The 19,256-nt window shown below is 48.7% G+C and overlaps 1 protein-coding gene across 4 annotated transcripts in view; it reads right to left on the bottom strand.

The window, feature by feature from the left end:
* Positions 1 to 3,099: 3,099 nt before the first annotated feature.
* LOC135901915 (progranulin-like) overlaps positions 3,100 to 19,256 on the bottom strand; it is a 68,711-nt gene continuing 52,554 nt past the window's right edge. For all 4 annotated transcript variants that reach the window (XM_065431747.2, XM_065431745.2, XM_065431746.2 and 1 more), the window contains 2 exons: positions 11,824 to 12,078; positions 3,100 to 3,536 (listed from right to left, as the gene is read on the bottom strand). In XM_065431747.2, coding sequence (XP_065287819.1) covers positions 3,301 to 3,536; positions 11,824 to 12,078 — 491 coding nt within the window. In that variant the 3' untranslated portion in view covers positions 3,100 to 3,300. The remainder of the gene's footprint in view (positions 3,537 to 11,823; positions 12,079 to 19,256) is intronic.

Below are 19,256 nucleotides of genomic sequence, written 5' to 3'. Positions count from 1 at the left end.
TACCTAATTTCCCGAGGCTAGTATACAACTAAGGTCACTTGATAGGAAAACCGGTTGCAGACACAGATACCGGAAAGTTCGTGGAGCATCCTAAGAATTCTGATCGCATTAAAAGCGTGTTTTAAAGGCGTTTCGATGAATGCACACTCTGTCTTTACGTTTTCCGATAAAAACGCGGAATGCCCACAGACCAATTCCTTCAACTTTTCGTATAACGTGCTGCAAACTTGACTCGTGAAATTATGCTCCTAGATACAGGAGAAAAGTGTTGAAAATTTGTCAGCTTCTGTTTTAAGGTATTTCTGCTTCTCGCGCTTGTCTTTATTGCCCGCTAAATTTTCTTGGATACTTTAGTGAGCGAAAGCGCAAGCGGCGCAGCGCCTGTGTTTAATTGTAAACAGCGAAACTAGATAGTGTTATAATTCGACTACGCACTCTATACCAATAGCATGTCTCGCAAACTTTCCCTGTACCAAAACGATTCAAATACGAAAACAAAGGCACCTACTTTTATGATGCCACGTTGGCGTAGAGCGCTGTTTAATTACCTAATTGAGAGTGCGAAGTTCGGTCTTCATTTGCTTGAGTAGTCATCATTTTACAGCGATAGTGGTTAGAGGCTCTCTAGCCTGGTTGTTTTGACGTCCGTCGGTGTCCGTCGCTAAAATACTAAAACACTTCTCAAGAAAATTGCAAAGCTAAAAAAAAAAGAAATATTGTGCCGCGAAGGATTCGGACTTTCGAGTCGCGACCAACAAATTGGCAATCCAGCATTCCACATCTCAGCCACCCGGCCGATGCTGCAGCAACGAATACGGATCCACAAAAAGCGCAATAGCGCGAGCAGCTGCCGTGATTGGCTAAATCTCAACTTATGTATACTGGCTAGAACTGGCGTCCGTGCCTTCATGTTCCTGGTGACGGGCTGTAGCGACGGACGGGTCTGGCCTGGCGATGGAGATCGGCAATTCCTGGTCTAGCACGTTCCTTTCACAGTTGCGCAGGTGGTCCTACATTTTCTTGTACGTGTATACGTTTGTTGGTTGGTTTGTTCCTGGCTTTATGGCTATAACCCCCTACGGAGGATCGGTCAGTCATAAATGGGGTGCTGTAGTAGTTTTTTTTAAATGAAATGAAGATAATGAAGTCATAATCCGTATCCATTACTGATAGCGCGCGTCTGCTTCGTCTTCATTAGTCTTATGTAGCCCTGGGCTTCTTATTTTTACTGGATGACCTAGACGTCGTCTTACTTTCTTCAGTGATAGCATGTCTTTTGATTCGGTAGCACAAATATAAATTTAAAAAAATATGGGGTTTTACGTGCCAAAACCACTTTCTGATTATGAGGCACGCCGTAGTGGAGGACTCCGGAAATTTCGACCACCTGGGGTTCTTTAACGTGCACCTAAATCTAAGTACACGGGTGTTTTCGCATTTCGCCCCCATCGAAATGCCGCCGCCCTGGCCGGGATTCGATCCCGCGACCTCGTGCTCAGCAGCCTAACACCATAGCCACTGAGCAACCACGGCGGGTAATATAAATTAGGAGGGTGATGGTTTGGGCTAGTTGGCTTTCCATTTTAGAACTGGGTGGTACAGCGCGAAGCTGGACAGTGGACATAGGGACAGGGTCCTCGTTTTTTCCTGTGCCCCCTGTTCCGCTTCGCGCTGTACCACACAGTCCAAATATAAACTTGATAAAAGCCGAACGAATCCAGGTGTAGCAGGCTGAAGGATCGTTTTCGTAGAGACCAGTGGTTAAGCCTGGATATATAGTTACGAGAACGAAAAGCCGAGTGATAGTACTTCACCACCGGGAGGCGCAATTTCCACAAATGAACATGACTCGCACATATTTTGCTCTTCGAGAAAATATTGCTCGCTCGCACCTGCGAAGGTGGACCCTTCACATCATTAAAGTCTTCCCCTACCGTAGACTCCATATTTACTCGAAGGAATAATTTTATTGCGATAGCAGTTCTATGGACACTCCAAGCGTATTTTTGCCGTCGCCATCATCTCGGTGAGGTTCCGTATATGTTTAGATGTCCTAGACGTATGTATGCTATATGCCATGCGGTATATGCGGCTTATATTGTCACGCCATTCTATCGCTAAAGTTGGCCATACCAGATCTTACATTCTTGACAAAATTATTCCTCGGAGTTTTTGAGAATGACAGCCCACAAACGTCATGAAACAAAACAACGAGAGCACATGCATTTTATCTTAAATCTTCTCAGGCTTAAATATTAAAAGTGCAAATTTATACCAGAGCTCGAACCTCAAAATGCTAAATTCATTGGCACGGCTGTGCACTAGCTCCATGATCGGCCCAGCAAAGAGGTTTGGAATATGCTGGATAACGAAAAGTGGTTGTAAAGTCGCTAATACGTTGGCTCTAATTATAAGCATACATGAATTCGTCCGATGGCGGCATTCAAACAGAGGACCCCTAGCACAACAGCTCGGTCTTAGCTAACGTTTGCTTCAATTCATACTGCCACTACAGCTACGAGTCTTACATTTCGTGTAATATTCTAACGTGTTGCTATCGCATTAATTGCTTCTTCCTTATGGCGAAACTGGGATATCTTTAATAATACTAATAACAGATACCGTTCTCCGTGCGTAACAATCTACTAACATCGCTATCCCGACAGCATGCTGGCACGCAGTGGCCGCAGCGGTAAGCACGCTAGCTATAAAGGGTGTGCATGTGCAATTATATGTGTCGGCAGAAGGCGCTTGCTTCATTCAAATTCGCAAGAATGCAGTTTGGCACGCGCTCGTAGATACCGTATTATTTTGTACCCGCCTGTTTTGTACACAGGAATGCAATAACTTTTCTGAGCGAAACCATGCGGACTGTGGACCAGGGATTCCGTGATAAAGGTGATTTTCTTTTCGCCTAGGGATGTGAGTATACCTTGGTATTAAAGACTTGTCCAAACTTGGCATTGGGAACGTTGTAGCGCACTCGTCATGCTCAGTTGACTTATCTGAATCACATATAAGTTCACTTCTTGTGCGACGTGAGTGCACTTTTGCTGATAGGTTTCGGTACTAGTTCAATCAGTCCGCCGATCCCCAACGTACAAAAAAGAAAAAACTCGCTTTATTTGAACAATCGGAACACACAACAATGATTCTTGACTATTTCGAACAAGTGCTTCGTGAGTGATCAGTGAAAAAAAAAAAAGCAAATAACGCACTCGTTGGCAATCTCAATATCTTTTGTAGCGTTTCGCTCTTAGCCCCCGCTCCTCGTTATAACGTAGAGGAGGCGCAATCCTTCTAAAGATTCGCGTCGCTCGGGAATTCGTTGAGTGCCGGCACGTCCTCTGGGCGTAGCTTGCGTGTGCACATCCGTCGGGCCTCGTCGCACTGGTAGCCCCCGGGACAGCAGTGTTCCCCGTCCTTGCAGCAGGTGGCCTTGTCAAACGGGCAGCACACGTACGTGCTGTTTTTAGACTGACAGCAGGTCATCTTGTCCGGACAGGTGCTCTGGTCGGGGCAGGTAGTCTTCACTTCTGCAGGTGGCACGAGAGATGGCGGAGAGGTTAAGCGAGTCCGGCATTCCGGCAAACGCGGACGGTTTGGGCGGATTACCGGATGAGTGGAAGCGTATAAGCGTGAGTTACTGGCGTGATGGGGCAAAGCCCCAGTCAGGGATCTGTTATTGCAGTTAACAAGTTTATTCTATTTCGCTTGAACTTTCGGCAGCGGCGTAATCGTTGGTACGACAATAATAGCTCTCTGGTTGATCTTTACCCCGTCACGTCGGCAGTTCGCGCTTACATCTCCAACCCCCTATTCACCCGGCAAAACACCCAGTCTGCTTGCGTTTACCGGAATACCGGACATGCTAAAACTCTTTATTAAAGTTTGAGCATGTCCGATATAAGCAATGGAGACTTTTAGCGTGCGCGCTATTCCAGCAAACGGGGGCGGATTGCCGGATGAGCGGGGGCGTAAACGTGACCGACCCGAAGGGTGCAGCCGCTTGGTGGCGTTGAGTTCAACCAGACAAACACAGAATTATAATTGCAGTAACTCACTATATCCTGCTTCCCTGCTGCTGCAAGTTTTCGGCAGCGGCGTAATCGTGAACACGATTGCACCGCTGTTGCAAATTTACACCACCAGCAGCTAGGCAGAATATGGTAATTGCCTTTGTGTTTGTGTGGTTGAGCTTTGCACCACCAGCTGGCGCCACCAATCTGGCCGCTCACGTTTACGCTCCCGCTCAACCGGCAAACCGCTCGCGCTTGCCGGAATACCAGACGCACTAAAATTATTTACAGGCGTTTGACTTATACCGGCTTAACTCACGCTGGTAGCGACGTCTTGTGACGCTTTGTCTAACCACAATGGCTTACAGACACGTTTTAGTGTTCCTCGAATGCTCTTGCCGAAAAAGCAATTAAGAACACAATGTGTTCACGACTGCGCATTGCCTAAACTTTACACTAACAGCAAAGTAGAATACACTACTGACTATAATAATAGCTCTCTGTCTGTTTGAGTTCTGCGCCCCTGCGTGGAACCACCAATTGTGCATATATATCTTGCCGCACTTTACAGGGACTGCATGTTTTAGGCCTCTTGACAGCCATGTTGCATCTATAGAACATTTTAGTGCGTCCGGTATTCCGGCAAGCGCGGGCGGTTTGCCGGATGAGCGGGGGCGTAAACGTGAGCGGCAAGATTGGTGGCGCCAGCTCGTGGTGCAGAGCTGAACTACATAAACACCGAGCCAATTACTATGTTCTTCTTAGCTGCTGGTGTAAATTTTCTAAAGCGGCGTAATCTTGTTCACAATTACGCCGCTGCCGAAAATGTGCAGCAGCAGCGAAGAAGAATATAGGAGGTTACTGCAATTTTAGCTCTGTGTTTTTCTGGCTGAGCTCTAGCCACCAGGTGGCTCCACCTCTCCGGCCGCTCACGTTTACGCCCCCGCTCATCCAGCAATCCGCCCAAACCGCCCCGTTTCCTGGAATAGTGCACACGCTAAAAGTATCTTATATTTCATAATTCAACGCTGTATTTTGCGCCAGTGGCATGGCGACCCTTGCGCCCCAAAACACCAAATTATCATCATCGTGATCATACCTAAATATTCCCACAGCAACCTACAGTCTTTCAAGCGCATGATTCCTTAATTAAAGCGAAGCTTTTCTTGTCTTCTTCCGCGGTGTTTGGCGCGTCTGCATGGTCGGCTTTTCACCCTGTAAAGCGGACCGACACGAGAGACAGTGCGATCAGCCGTCGCGTAAGCCACATGGTAAAGTCACGTGGTGGAGTACGGCACTGTGTATCACGCCACTCTCTTCCCGGATGTGTGGCATGCCTGTCCTTGCTTCGTCCTCTTGGATGGTTTTTAGGAAATGTCGCTCCGCAGAATTCCAGCGCGTTTCAAAGAGGCTAACGTGTCTTTCGGCAACCGTTACAAATATCGTCATAAGAGTTTTTTGGTATTTCGATTGACTCTCTCTTGCGTTCATTATACTTTCTTTAGACTTACAATTGAATGTCAAGCACGATATTCGTAAGGGAAGCATTAGGAACGCTTTCTACCGCAATTTTGTCACTTTCTTTGATCTGGTCATCTACACAGTTCGTTCCCGTGCTTCGAACTAGAAGACTTCACGCGATCGTTCAGTGATCATGCAGGCGCTACTCGAACGCCAGTGCAAGTTTAGCGCTCATACGAATCAGTACTCATGTTCGTGTGTTGCAATGCCAGCTAGCTGTTTTTCGAGCCTCCACTTGAAAGAATGAGGTCCGAGTAGGCACGCCGCTAAAGAGTGCCATATATGTAGAGTATGCCCTCATACTTATAAGATTGTTTTCACTTCCTTATATACATGTGTCCGCAGAGAGAGTCGCGGAGAAAGGAATGCTCAGTAATTCCGCCCAATAGGATTCCAGCAGATTTAGAAGAAGCTGGACGCTGTCGTCGACATTCGTTATCGATTGTTTTTACGGAAACGTTTGTCAATAGAGACGTTTAGCGTGTCCGGTATTCGGGCAAGCGCGGGCGGTTTTCCGGTTTAGCGGGGGCGCCAACCTGAGTGGCCCGATTGGTGGCGCCAGCTGGTGGCGCAAAGCTCAACCACACAAACACAGAGCTAATTACTATATTCTGCGTAGCTGCTGGCGTAAATTTTCTACAGTGGCGTAATCGTGTTCACAATTACGCCGCTGCCAAAAATTTGCACGGGTGGCGAAGCAGGATATGGTGAGTTACTGCAGTTTTAGCTATGCGTTTGTCTGGTTGAGCTCTACAACACCAGGCGGCTTCACCGCTCACGTTTACGCCCCGACCATCCGGTAATCCGCCCAAACCGCTCCCGTTTACCGGAATGGCGTACAAGCTAAAAGTCTCTAATATTTGGACTTACGAACGCGCGCGCGCGCCTCCTGCCGATAGTTGGCGGCGTGGCCCACGACGGCTGGAGCGCGCTCTCCGTACGGAATGCAGCTCTGTGTCGGCACGAAGCAGTAAAAGCCTGCCTTGCAGCAGAAAGTGCCGTCGCCGCAGCAGGTGCCGTTCGCGTACGGACAGCAGAACCAGCTGAGTTTGTCGTACCACAGGCAGCACTTGGCGCTGCTCGAGCAAGTGGTCCTCCCTCCTGGACACACTATGGACGACGACGACGTCCGGCGGGATGGCTCTGGCTCGCCGGCTCCTTTTCAAAGCATGCATGCACGGGAATTTTTGCGCAAGGGTCTAAGTGTACGAGAACTTGACGCCTATTGCTCGACTGGGAAGTCGGCTTGGCGCGACACGACCCTACCGATGTGGACATTTTACGCTGTGAAACTCGCTTCTTTTTTTTTTCTTTGTGTGTGAGTGTGTGTGTGTGTGTCAAAAATGTTAATTTTGTTTTCATGAACAAGAACTAAAGAAAACCAAATATGGGTGTAGTTTTTTTGTAATGTGACGAAGCCTTCTGTCACGAACTCTGCACTGCACTATACTGCGACTTCAGTAGGCAGCCTGTGACACCTCGAATCGCTAAATTTGCAGTCCTAAGTTTGTGAATTATGGTCAGACTGTTTGGTAGATGGATGCGTATGCCCCCATAATCCATGTAGGCCGCCCTTAGGTGGTACACCAGTTGCGGTATCGCAGTGTACCGCAACGTGTGAACATTTCTTAGATCAGCCCGTGGTCTGCAGAACCAATGGATACTATGAATAAGTTATGTCATCCGAGTCACGGGAAATATGTTTTCGCACATTAGCTTTCATTTCGCCTATGCTCTCGGTGTGAATCAGGGAAAATTTTGCCTTGTAAGAATCATAAAGCCAGAACAGGTTAAAAGCGAACTGTATTTCTGCGGGTCCAGATAGCAGCGGCCCCTAGCGTCAACGCGACGCGACCTATCCCTCAGCCACGTCCCCCTTTACCCTTCCCCCTTTCAATAAATTTTATCACCACCACCACAGGGCTTGTATATAAACAGAGCATTCACAGTGCATGGCTAACTGGTGCTCGTCACCGACCCAATGGGATGGCATTGGCACGAGCTTTGCGAACCCGGTGAGACTGAGCTAAGTTAAGTCATGCAGGAGGCTTTACTGAGGCCGTACCCAACTGACGCCGTACCGGCCCACTGTAATTTGCATGGTATACGCATGAACTCCAACGGGAAACTTGGGCCTGACATGTCAGTTCGATGCGTCTTTGTCAAGTTCGCGCCGGCACCTTGTTGGACTATGAACCTTTTTATCGACTCCTTTAAGTTGTAGTTGTCGCGCTTGGAAGTCCCTCTGTTTTGGCTTTGTTGTATACAGGGTGTCCCACGTAACTTGAGCCAAACATTAAATATATGCATATGTCACGTAGCTGGACAGAACCAAGGTAATGTTGGTTGCCGTCGCTTGGAGATACTCGTATCATTTTCTTGATTTCAGCTTAGATAACTAGTCTTAATTAATCAACTTCTCAGATGAAAAATGTCAATCAGAAAATTGTAGAGCAACATGAACTCCCGATACAGCTTTCTGTCGCTCAGTACGTGCTACATAAAAGTGTTTCTACGAGCTAGAAAGACGCCCGCAAATATACGCAAAATTTGCGCGCGAGTGGCCGCTCAAGTTACGTGGGACACCCTGTACATTCCTGACGAGTGCGACGCACTGATTACCAAAAGGATGGGGGCCATTTATTCATGGCTCGCATTGTTTCTCGCGCTGCAGGTTCAATCTGGCTTCAACATAGCTTCAACAGTTAGCAGAATGCGCCTCCAGTTCTGCAAACACTGGGAAACGCTGGATAACGGCAGGTGAGTCTGTGCCACGACACCCGGAAGCATATATGGTGCAAAGTGATTTGAGATCTCAGCAACTTCCCAAAGGAATAAACGATGAATGCGAAGAAGCCAGCCTTATGTAGTCGCTATAGCGTTGTTTTGCAAAGAAGGAAAACAATATTCCTTGTGAAGGGAATTCGCTTGTGACCTAATGGTCATTCAACCTGTAATGTTCATGCCCTCCTGCTATTCAGCTCGCTGGCTTATAGAGACTACGGCGTCGCGCAGTTGAGCACAAGGTCAAGGGTTCGGTTCCCTGCTGCTGTGGCCACCACTCTTAAAAGAGGAAAGTTTCAGCATGCACGAAAAAGATAACTTCCCGCAAGTGGAGATCACAGATCACACCTCTGCGTTACGCGTAATGCGGTGATCTGGTTTCGCACTTCCCCACGGAAGGGTTATACTTTGACCGTGCGCCGCGCATGAGCGTTATCTCAATAATGCGGGGTGCAATAATGCAAAGAAAGTCAAAGTGACATTAGTGATCCGATGCCGTCTAAAACTGCGTCCTTCTCACCCGAGCTTGGTCTTTGTAGCGTACTTCTTAATTGACTAGTCAGCCAATTTTCATTCGTCCAACCGATCGATATTAAATATTCGAATCTGAGTCATTATACTGTACAATCCCATGTTGAACTGTCATGCTTTTGCAAGCGAAGCTCTTTAGCAGATGAAACGCTAGCGTAGCAATGTTCTCCTAACCGTAACTGATGTCAGTTTTTATTATTATTATTATTATTATTCTAAAGGTGTTTATTAGGCAGAGCTCGGAGCAGCGCAACGTCGACGGGCAGGGCAGTCACAGCTTCCAAGCGCGAGAGCCGTTGCTGAGCAGGAGCGCTCGACCCACTAGCGCTTAGCGCCAGTAGCGCTGAACCCACTAGCGACTCTTGTACAATCTCTTCACTACAACCACCCCCCGGGAGCGAGAAGGGAGCCGTCCGGCGACCTAACAGCTCGTCACGATGAGCGGGTCGTAGTAAGGCTTTAAACGGTCGACATGGACAATGTCGCGTCCACGACGGCGCATGTCTGAAGATGGCTCAACTGGTTCGATTACATAGTTCACAGGAGATGCACGTTCGAGAACACGATAAGGGCCTGCATACTTAGGGACCAGTTTTGATGAGAGGCCAGGGGCAGTTAGAGGAACTGAGAGCCACACGAGCGCTCCCGGATCGAAGGTGACCGTGGCAGTGGCGTCACCGCGAGTGCTCCTCTGGCGCTCTTGATCAGCGGAAGTAAAGGCCCGTGCGAGGTCGCGGCACTCTTCTGCATGTCTGACCGTGGCAGAAATAGGCACGCACTCTGATGCATCCGGCCGGTACGGCAGAATAGTGTCAATGGTGTGCGAAGGGTGTCGACCATACAGCAAGAAATAGGGTGAAAATCCAGTGGTGCTCTGCGTAGCGGTATTATACGCGTAGGTGACGAATGGCAGAACGGCGTCCCAGTTCGTGTGGTCGGAGGCAACGTACATTGAAAGCATGTCGCCGAGTGTACGGTTGAAGCGTTCTGTGAGGCCGTTCGTTTGAGGGTGGTACGCCGTAGTCGTACGATGAACAACGTGGCACTCTTTGAGAATCGCTTCAACGACTTCCGACAGGAAGACGCGTCCGCGATCGCTGAGCAGTTCTTGAGGTGGACCATGCCGCAGGATGAATCGGCGTAGCAGGAATGATGCAACATCGCGCGCTGTAGCTGCTGGGAGAGCGGCGGTTTCGGCGTATCGTGTCAGGTGATCTACTGCCACAATGGCCCAGCGGTTACCAGACGACGTCAGGGGAAGTGGCCCATACAAATCGATGCCAACGCGCCCGAATGGCCGGATAGGGCAGGGTAGAGGCTGCAGACCAGCTGGCGAGTGGTGGGGTGAAGATTTTCGGCGCTGGCAGTCGGGGCATAGCGAGGACTTCGGCGTACGTGCGAGGTCCCCGCTGAGGGAGTTGTTGAGGCTGGCTGACGACTTCCGCGTAGCTGAGTGGCACAGCTGTCGGGATCTGTTGGGGCCTGGCCATGACTTCGGCGTAGCCGTGGGGCGCAGCCGCAGGAACACGCTGGTGGTGTTCAGGCAAGACCTCGTGCAGTTCTTGCGCTATGACACGACGAAGCGGAGGCGCAAAACTTGGCGTAGGCGCGTGTACCGACTGCGGCTGTGCAAAATCCATCAACGAGAGTTGCCGGGCAACTTCCTCGCGGACGAACGCCTTCATTTCTGCGAGCAACGCTGCCTGGTTGGACATGGCAGACAAACCAGCGAGGTGTTCGTCACGCGGTACAGATCGACGGGTCAGTGACCGCTGCCTGCGGAGTTCTTCATAACTCTGACACAGTGTGACAATTTCAGCCACAGAGCGTGGACTTTTGGCCAGCAACATGTTAAAGGCGTCGTCTTCTATGCCCTTCAGGATGTTTCGGATTCGATCAGACTCCGCCATGGTCGAATCGACTTTCCTGCATAGGTCCAGGACATCTTCGATATAGCTGGTGAACGTTTCGCCTGGCTGTTGAGCTCGTTCTCGCAAACGTTGCTCGGCACGCAGCTTGCGAACAGCAGGGCGACCAAATACATCGGCGAGGGAAGTCTTAAATTCCGACCATGTCTGGAACTCTGCTTGATGGTTGTTATACCACAGGCTGGCAACTCCAGCGAGGTAGAACAGAACATGGCTTAGTTTGGCCGCTTCGTCCCACTTGTTATGGTCGCCTACCCTGTCGTACGCCGTGAGCCATTCGTCCACGTCAGTGTCGTCCGCTCCAGTGTAGATAGGAGGGTCGCGATGACGAGGCACCCCGGGACACGCAGTGGGTGCAGGAGGAGGCGTTTGCTGGGAGGCGTCTTGGGGCATGGTAGATGGTAGGGTACGAGACCGGAGTTCCAGGATGATCTTCTGAGGTTACCCCGCACACTCCACCAATTCTAAAGGTGTTTATTAGGCAGAGCTCGGAGCAGCGCAACGTCGACGGGCAGGGCAGTCACAGCTTCCAAGCGCGAGAGCCGTTGCTGAGCAGGAGCGCTCGACCCACTAGCGCTTAGCGCCAGTAGCGCTGAACCCACTAGCGACTCTTGTACAATCTCTTCACTACATTATTATTATTATTATTATTATTATTATTATTATTATTATTATTATTATTAGTGATACGATCTTGAAGCAGTAGTTGGCACCTCTATCGACCCCCACTGCTCTTCTTGGAAGGGCAAAACAAAACTAAACGCACGTAAAACGCTGAAGTTTCTCAAATGTCATGAACAGTTGCGAAGCTCCGCCCATAAGCACTTATCCGCGAGTCAATACGCAAGAAAAATTGTGCAGAACCCATCGAATGTGATTTGCCAGTATAGGCGGGTAGCCCTAACGAACGAGCGAACCAGCCAAGCAACGTTTTCGATGCCGAGTCCGACCATCGAGCAACACAGACCTCCGACCAGCCACGCAAACGGGCGAGATAGTCACAGAACGCTATTTGCGTTAAGATATCACTGCATATTTACCGTCCACAAGGATCGTGTTCGTGAGCCTGCTGCGGCGCTTCGGAACTAGAGGACGCATCAGGGGGGAGGACAGGTCCCCCTTGATGCACCTGGCGGCCTGCACGTCGCACGTGTATCCAGCCGGGCAGCAGTGCTCCTTGTCGTCGCAGCAGACCGCCTGGTTGTAGGGGCAGCAGCCGTACGAGCCGCTTTGTAGCAAGCAGCAGGTCTGGTCGTCCTCACACTCGTTGCCGTCCGGGCACAGCTGGTTGGGCACTGTCGATGACAAGCACAGCCACACCCCGTAAGCAGTCCATTGCGTAAATTTGCGCGTCCCCTAGAAAGGCCGCTGTGTAAAACTGTATATATACAGTGTGTTCCAGCGAACACTTAAAAAAAAAACATTTTTTGTTTAATTACCTGTGGCAGATAGCACAATTCTAGTGCATGAGCTGGTCTACTCGAAGAGGCGGACATGCATGAAAAATTTAAATGCATAATCGACTAATTGAAAATCACTAATCAAGTTTTTAAGTGATTGCTTTATGGCGCATTGAAATTTACAAATTGTAGCCGGGGAGTTCGCAAGGCGTATCCACTTGGAACGAATTCTCAGGATGACACCAGTTTTGAGATATTACTTCCCGAACTATGGGAAGAAATGCATTGGCGTTCCAGTTACTTTTGTGCTTCAATGCATGAAGCGATGTATTTTTAAGAGAGTCAGTTGAACGAGAGCGCATTCCTACCGCAAGTTTGACGACGCATATCTCGTACAAGTGGATATGTCTTGCAGTGTCACCCGCTAGAATTTGTAAATTGCAATATGTGCCATAATAATTAAAGACATAGTGCTTTTTTATTAATTCGTGAATTATGCGCCTTAATTTTTGTGCAACTGATGTACGCCACTTCGAGTAGACCAGCCCGTGGACTATTATTGTGCTATCTGGTGCAAGGAGCTTAAATATATATTTTTTTAAAGTGTTCGTTGAAGCACCCTATATGAACTCGGCACTACACGCTTCGCACGCGCCCGTGCAATCTCGGAGGCCACGCGAAACGACGCGAACTTCGCAGCGGCACCGCTAGATGGCGCAAGGTGTCCAGAGGGAAGAGCAACAGAGGAGTGCGGCTGCAGTACACGGCTCATACATGACGCGTTTCGGCATCGGCAGTACGGCGTGTCGCTACATTGCTTGCATGCTAATCTTATTAACGTCGACAGTCATCAAGACAAGCGTTCTGGTGAATTTTTTCACACATGTTTTTAATAGAAATACGACCGCTGCAACTGGGCATCGAGCCAGTGAACTCATGCGCACCAGCAGCATGTCATAGCCACTGAGTCATCCCGGCGGTCGCTCCGTGAATTTGTAATCCACAATGATTAAACAACGATTCATGGCTGCTATCGAAACTGCTTTGCACGGGAACATCAACTACGCGGTGTACGTTCTCTTCTATACGATGTTGTTTGATATGATACCTGCATTCCCCGAAGTTTTCAAACATATTGCCGCCTGTCCATCTTCATTACCGTTATAATAACGATTTTTTGTTATACACTGATGTTGGAAAATATTTGTGCTTAACAAGCACACAACTGCGTCGGAATTGGCAGTTTCTTTACAGCCTATTTTGCGCACTCATGCTTTTGGAACGGTGTCTTTAAAAGAACTGCCGCGTTTCGAGGGAAGTAAACATTCGTTGACTTGGATATGAATGCGCTTCGTCGTCGTGATGTAACAGAATGTATTGAAACAAACACCACCCGATAAAATCAACTAACGCTAAATCAACTAAATGAGCTAACTAGCCCAACAAGAAGTACTTCTACAATAACTGCGTGCCACGACTTCTTTTCTCTGTTGTCGCGTCATAGCCACGCTGCTGTTTATGGCACACATGCGGTGAACTATCGCACGTGTGAAGGGCCTCTCACCAGGCCTGGACATTTTGAGCTGACAAGCGCAGCGCATACAATGCGCGCTAAAGATCGTGTCTCCAAAGTATCACACCGCTACGCGCCGTGACAAACAGCTGTTATTTGAAATTATAAACGCCGTGCGCCCTTATCACAGACGCCGCGCTCACAGCCGGAAAGGCGACGTCAGTCGCACAAGTGCGCCTACGTAGATGGCAATGCTGTGACGTCACTCACAGTGACACGTGACTTCGAGAATTATTCTTGGTAACATCAGTCATTCGCTTGATCTTTCGCTTCAGTAGACTACTTAAAGTTTAGAGAAACAATCAAACATACAAACCGAATGTATGCGAGTCTTTGTTCCAATTTACTCTGTGCCGCAGCGTGGGGGACGTATTTCCTTTTCGTCTGCTTGTTCCCGCGTCGTGTAGTCGCGCGCGCAGAGAACGAAACTATTTGTCATTTGCTACCGCGTTCCAATGCGAGATCGGTGCTCTTTGATCCGCTTGCGTTGATGATTATACGATGATTATATAAAGTTAAAAGCATGAAGAACTTAACGGACACTAAATCATGGCACTAACTATAAATAAGTTTAGACGGATAGCGCATTATTTCATAACACTGTTGTCGTTAATTTCGAAATAACAGTTTCATTATTAGTATAGAAAATTAAAGTCAAAGTTTGTTTTTGAATTTTGTGCTGAATTCTCAATGCCAGGACGCCACTATGACGTCACGGATCTCAAAGTAATCTTTATTTTTCGTTTTTGGGTCGCGCTGGCTAAGCAAAAGTTACCGAAATTTGCCATGTTCAATCTTTGGCTCCTTTAGAACATCGTGTGGTGGTCTACCTCAACCACTGAAGAAATAGAGAGTTTTAGCCCAGCGGGTTTACGGCCAGCGGAGCGGAGCGGTCTCCACCGTTGCGCCAGCGGAGCGGCTCACGAAAAAAGAATTTTAGCCCAGCGGATCACCCGCTCGAGCGGGGTAAAGAGCGGGGCGCTCTGCTGCCCCACCTAGTGGTTCGAATAGGAGTTACTGAGAAATGAAATTGAATTACGCTTGCTTTTATTATGCAAGAAATGTTGAATAAAAATATATTACATGTTCTCAGTGCATTATTTGTTAATAATGTACTGAGTACTAATGTACGGGTCAGCGCGGCAGTCGCCGTCTTCGATGCAGAACTGCCGGCGTTCATGTTCGCGGCTGCCGTCTTGCATTTCCCATACACGCCCGCGCGCCCTTACGCACGCTCGCGCGCTGCGTATTGGCCTCGAGCTCCACCACTGGAAAAGCTGGCGCCACCGTCGGCGTGACGTGCTAGGAGGGATCACGTGGACATAGCGGCCGCGTCGGCTGCTTCGAGCGCGCCGAAGCGAGCTGAAAACGAGAGTTTAAATTCCCTCGTACGCTGCGGTCCTCATTTAGTGACGAGATTTTCCCGCGTCGAGTGTCTCCTTTACAACGCTTGAAAGGACTACAATATGTAGTGGCTGCCTTTGAAGGCGCGCGGCATGGTAGGCTACTGCTCGGTGCCGCAGGGCCGGACGCACGTAACGGAGGCCGGCGTCAGCCTTATTCAAACGTAGCCGCAAGACAAGAAACTGTGTGAAGCTTGGCTCGCGAAACAAAAAACCGGCAAACAGTTATCGGCTACAACTCGGGTATGCAGCAAGCACAGATCGACGCGAGGAAGATTTCTGCTACGGCGCCCGGTCTGCGATGTTCTGAAAACGCGCACTGAGACGCACGGCCGAGTCCGCTGCCCGACTAATGTCATGACGGTTTGGTCTATGAACTTGTCGATACTATAGATACTGGCAAGTTCAGTGGAGTGGAAAGGCAGCGGTAAGAAGCACATTTAAAGAAAGCATGGCATATGGTCATGTTTGTGTTATGAATTAATGCACTGGATTACAAAAAAGGAGCAGCGGGAAATTGCACGCTGAGAACGCCGATAAACATACAGTGCGACGCAACTCGAGAAATAGTATCGAAAGGTCACAGAATTTTGAAGAAAAAAAAAAGATTGAATCGTCGCGACGGCACATCACAGTCCCCGTAGGCATCGAAGTCTCTACAATGAAATTATTTTTGAACAGCTCTGATAGCGCCCACGCAACAATGGTTGCTTATATACTGTCAAATGCTCATATTCTGCGGCCTAAAGCTCATGGCACGGTGCGAAAACGCACGCGCGGAGAAAGCGAAACAGTGCGCGGACAAGCATGCAGACGCGCACTCGGTCGCTGCGAATCTGCGTGATCGCTGCATTGAGGCTTCATTCTATTACGCTCCATTTAGTTATACAAACACTATAAGAACATGTTTCACATAGTTTGCTCTCAGCGTTTACCTACTTTTCACGCAAGAAGCCGGTTCGGCTGACTCCATCGCGGCGACCGCGCGCAGTGGCGTTCACTGTACGTATTCGGTAAAGAGATAGCGACTGTAAACGATTGTGTGCTTTCAGTTTGCCCAAGATTATTATTTAGACAGTAAGAAACTTCTCTCGTTTCGAAAGTACTTAAGGGAGAGCTCGCGCGTGGTGTTTTCAGTGAGCGCTGACAGCAAAACCTATGAGGAGCGCGCCACGTGATCCCTCATACTACGCCAGCGAGGCGCTTCCGATAGAGGGCGACTCCGTAACTCCTCGCCGCCAATACCCTCCGCTGGGGAGTGCTTTCCAGCGGGCGTAAACGCTGCTCCGTAAAACCGCTGGCCGCCTCAGCGTGGTGCGCATGCGCAGTCGCGTCTCCGCTCGCCCGCTCCGCTCCGCTGGCCGTAAACCCGCTGGGCTAAAACTCTCTAATAACTAGGCCCTAGAAAACGCTGTCAAAATCCACGACTTCATAGCGAGGTGGTGCGGAAACTTCACGGCGGCGCGCGTCTTTTTGTGATTGCGCTTTTTTTTTTCTGGCTTACCAAACGTGTTATTTTTGTAAGAGTGGCGTTTTTGATATTGTATAAGGGTAACTGATTGATATAGGAGAAACACTTTTTCTCTTTAGTGTCCTTTTAAGGAGCGCTTACGTGTGATATCTCTCAGAGGTAGCGCATAGAGTGGTGAATTGATTGCGCCTCATTTCTGCAATGAGTCGGAATTGCCGTTGCAGAGCCTGTGCAATAGGTTAGACATCGACATTGCGAACTTCGGTATAACGAAATTCTCGATGTAACGCAGTATTCAGCTTTTCACAGCCTCTTGTCCATAGAACACCATGTATTTAGAACCTCAATATAACGAAGTGTGTTTGTATGCGATATCAATTTAACGAAATTTCACTGTCGCTCCAAAGGAATGCCGAGGCAATAAATTGAAACTTCCGCTGGCGCCCATGGTCAAATAATTGAATCACGAGCGGGGGCTTGCAAATGGGGCCTCTCAAATTGCGCGTCGCGCGGCAAGAGCGACCGCCGAAGTGGCGCCGTATTATGTTCCGTTTAATGTACAAGTGCGATAAGATCCTATCGCGCCCCGCGCACTGTGTGCTTTAGGTGGGAGTGAAACTGTGCAGGGGTGAGACAAGAAAGATGGTGATTTCACGAGTATCGTCTTTCCAGGCGGGCGAAGAGAAAGAGGGGGAGGGGAACGAGCTCTCAGTGCGATCAAGCGCTCGTGATGGGGTGGGGCGGATAGGGGGGTAAGTTGGCGCGCCTCTCGGCTGTGTCTGCGCACGGCTGTAAGAGCTGCTGAGCGCATACGTAGCTGCGCATCCTGTTTTGGAGGTAATCTGCATCGTGTGCAAGGAGTGGGCGTGCCGAGACGGCGCGGCACCATGTAAGCTGTCTTAAGGCGAGTTTAGTATTGGAGGTTGCATAATCTCGAGTTTCCGTGACTCGCTGAAGCGAGAGGCAGACGAAACACGTGCTCCCCTCTGTCGACGCTTTTCCTGATAACGTCGTCCCAGTTCGGGCGATTCTATCAGCCGCGGGGTTGATAGTGTCGTCGCTGTCCGGGCACGCGAAGCGCACGAGAAGGCATGGCTGGTTTCGCTTAATTCGGAGCGCCAAGAAGATATCGCCATCGTACGTGCCATGAAACGGTATCATTCGTCGCCGACTCCAAAATTTATCAAAATGAATCGTTTTCTCACTCAAATTTGCTCTCTTCCATTGCCGGAAAATTCTGCGGCCCCTTTCCGTGTAAGAAAAATCTAACGGCAACTGCACTTATTTGCATAAAAGTTTGACTCTCAATACAACGAAATTTCGATATAACGAAGCAAATTGCTGTTATTACCGACTTCTTGATATCGGGGTTTAACTGTATATCTTTCCGACAGTTTTCAATTTGATGAAAACGATGTTTGGAAATTGAAGGTGATGTCCTGCCAAGTAGCGCACGCACGCACGCACGCACGCACGCACGCACGCACGCACGCACGCGTACACGTGCGCACACACACACACACACACACACACACACACTGCACACACACACAAACACACAAATGAATTACGCGCCTAGTGGGGTGATCGAATCTCGATCCCCCAGCGCAGCATCCCGAAGCTCTCATCATCAGGCCATATTTCTTTTTCTTCTTAAAAAAAATTTCCAAGTTGGAAACTCACTCCGATACATACGTCTGCACTTGTTGTTTGTTGCGATACATACGTCTGCACGACTGTGTTCTACATCGCCTGATTTCCTCTGATACTCACAAATCACGACTACATTCTCACCTTAACAATATTTCTTATTGGTGTAAGAGATGGAAAATGAAACTCAATGCGACGAAGTGCAGACTAACTACTCCTGTCTTTCCAGTGTTTCATCTATGAAAACAGCGTTAAGGCTTCCGTCCCTTTCCTTCCGCAGGAAAACAGCATGTCTCTCCTTATTTCATAACATTTACTACTGTAACCCTCATCCTCAGCAACAAATACTTTCCCATCCTTCATTCATATCATCTCGCATCGACGATCACCTTCAAGTGTTTGTTCCTCATTGTCACACTAACCAACACTTTCATCCTTTCGTTTGCAAATTTGCAATGATTGGAACCGTTTGCCCACCACCGTTGTATCTATTATGGACCCCAGTGACTTTGAAAACGCTCTTGAATATGTTATCTGATATTTGCATTGTGTTTTTGGTATTTATTGCTACCACTCCCTTCTGCAACGCCCTATGGTCGCTGCAGGTATTCAAATAAACAAGTAAATAAATACCTCGAGATGTTTTCTCTTCGGGACCATAGTATGCTTAAGTAACCTCTATGTGATTCCAACAAAACCTATAGGTTTTGTTGGAGTGACATAGTTGGAGGGCTCAGCGTTGAGCACTGAGATCTAGAAATATTGCACCATTATTTTATTGCAAAATAGAGAGAGAAATTAGATGTATCCAAATTATTCATTGAGTGCGTTAACTTCGAGAAAGAAATGAGCTTAAAAGGGCGCCTCAGCAGTTTTGGGCATTGCGAACAAATAACCGTGGCGCGTTGGTCAGGCGCTTAGAATCGCGTCTGCAAAGCCTCCCTTTGAAAATGGCCATGACCTTTATGTTTCCTTG

The sequence above is a fragment of the Dermacentor albipictus genome, chromosome 9 (assembly GCF_038994185.2).
Source record: "Dermacentor albipictus isolate Rhodes 1998 colony chromosome 9, USDA_Dalb.pri_finalv2, whole genome shotgun sequence".
NCBI classification, from domain to species: Eukaryota; Metazoa; Arthropoda; class Arachnida; order Ixodida; family Ixodidae; genus Dermacentor; species Dermacentor albipictus.
The sequence above is the reverse complement of the archived record's forward strand: the minus strand, read 5'-3'. Positions and strand labels throughout refer to the sequence as shown.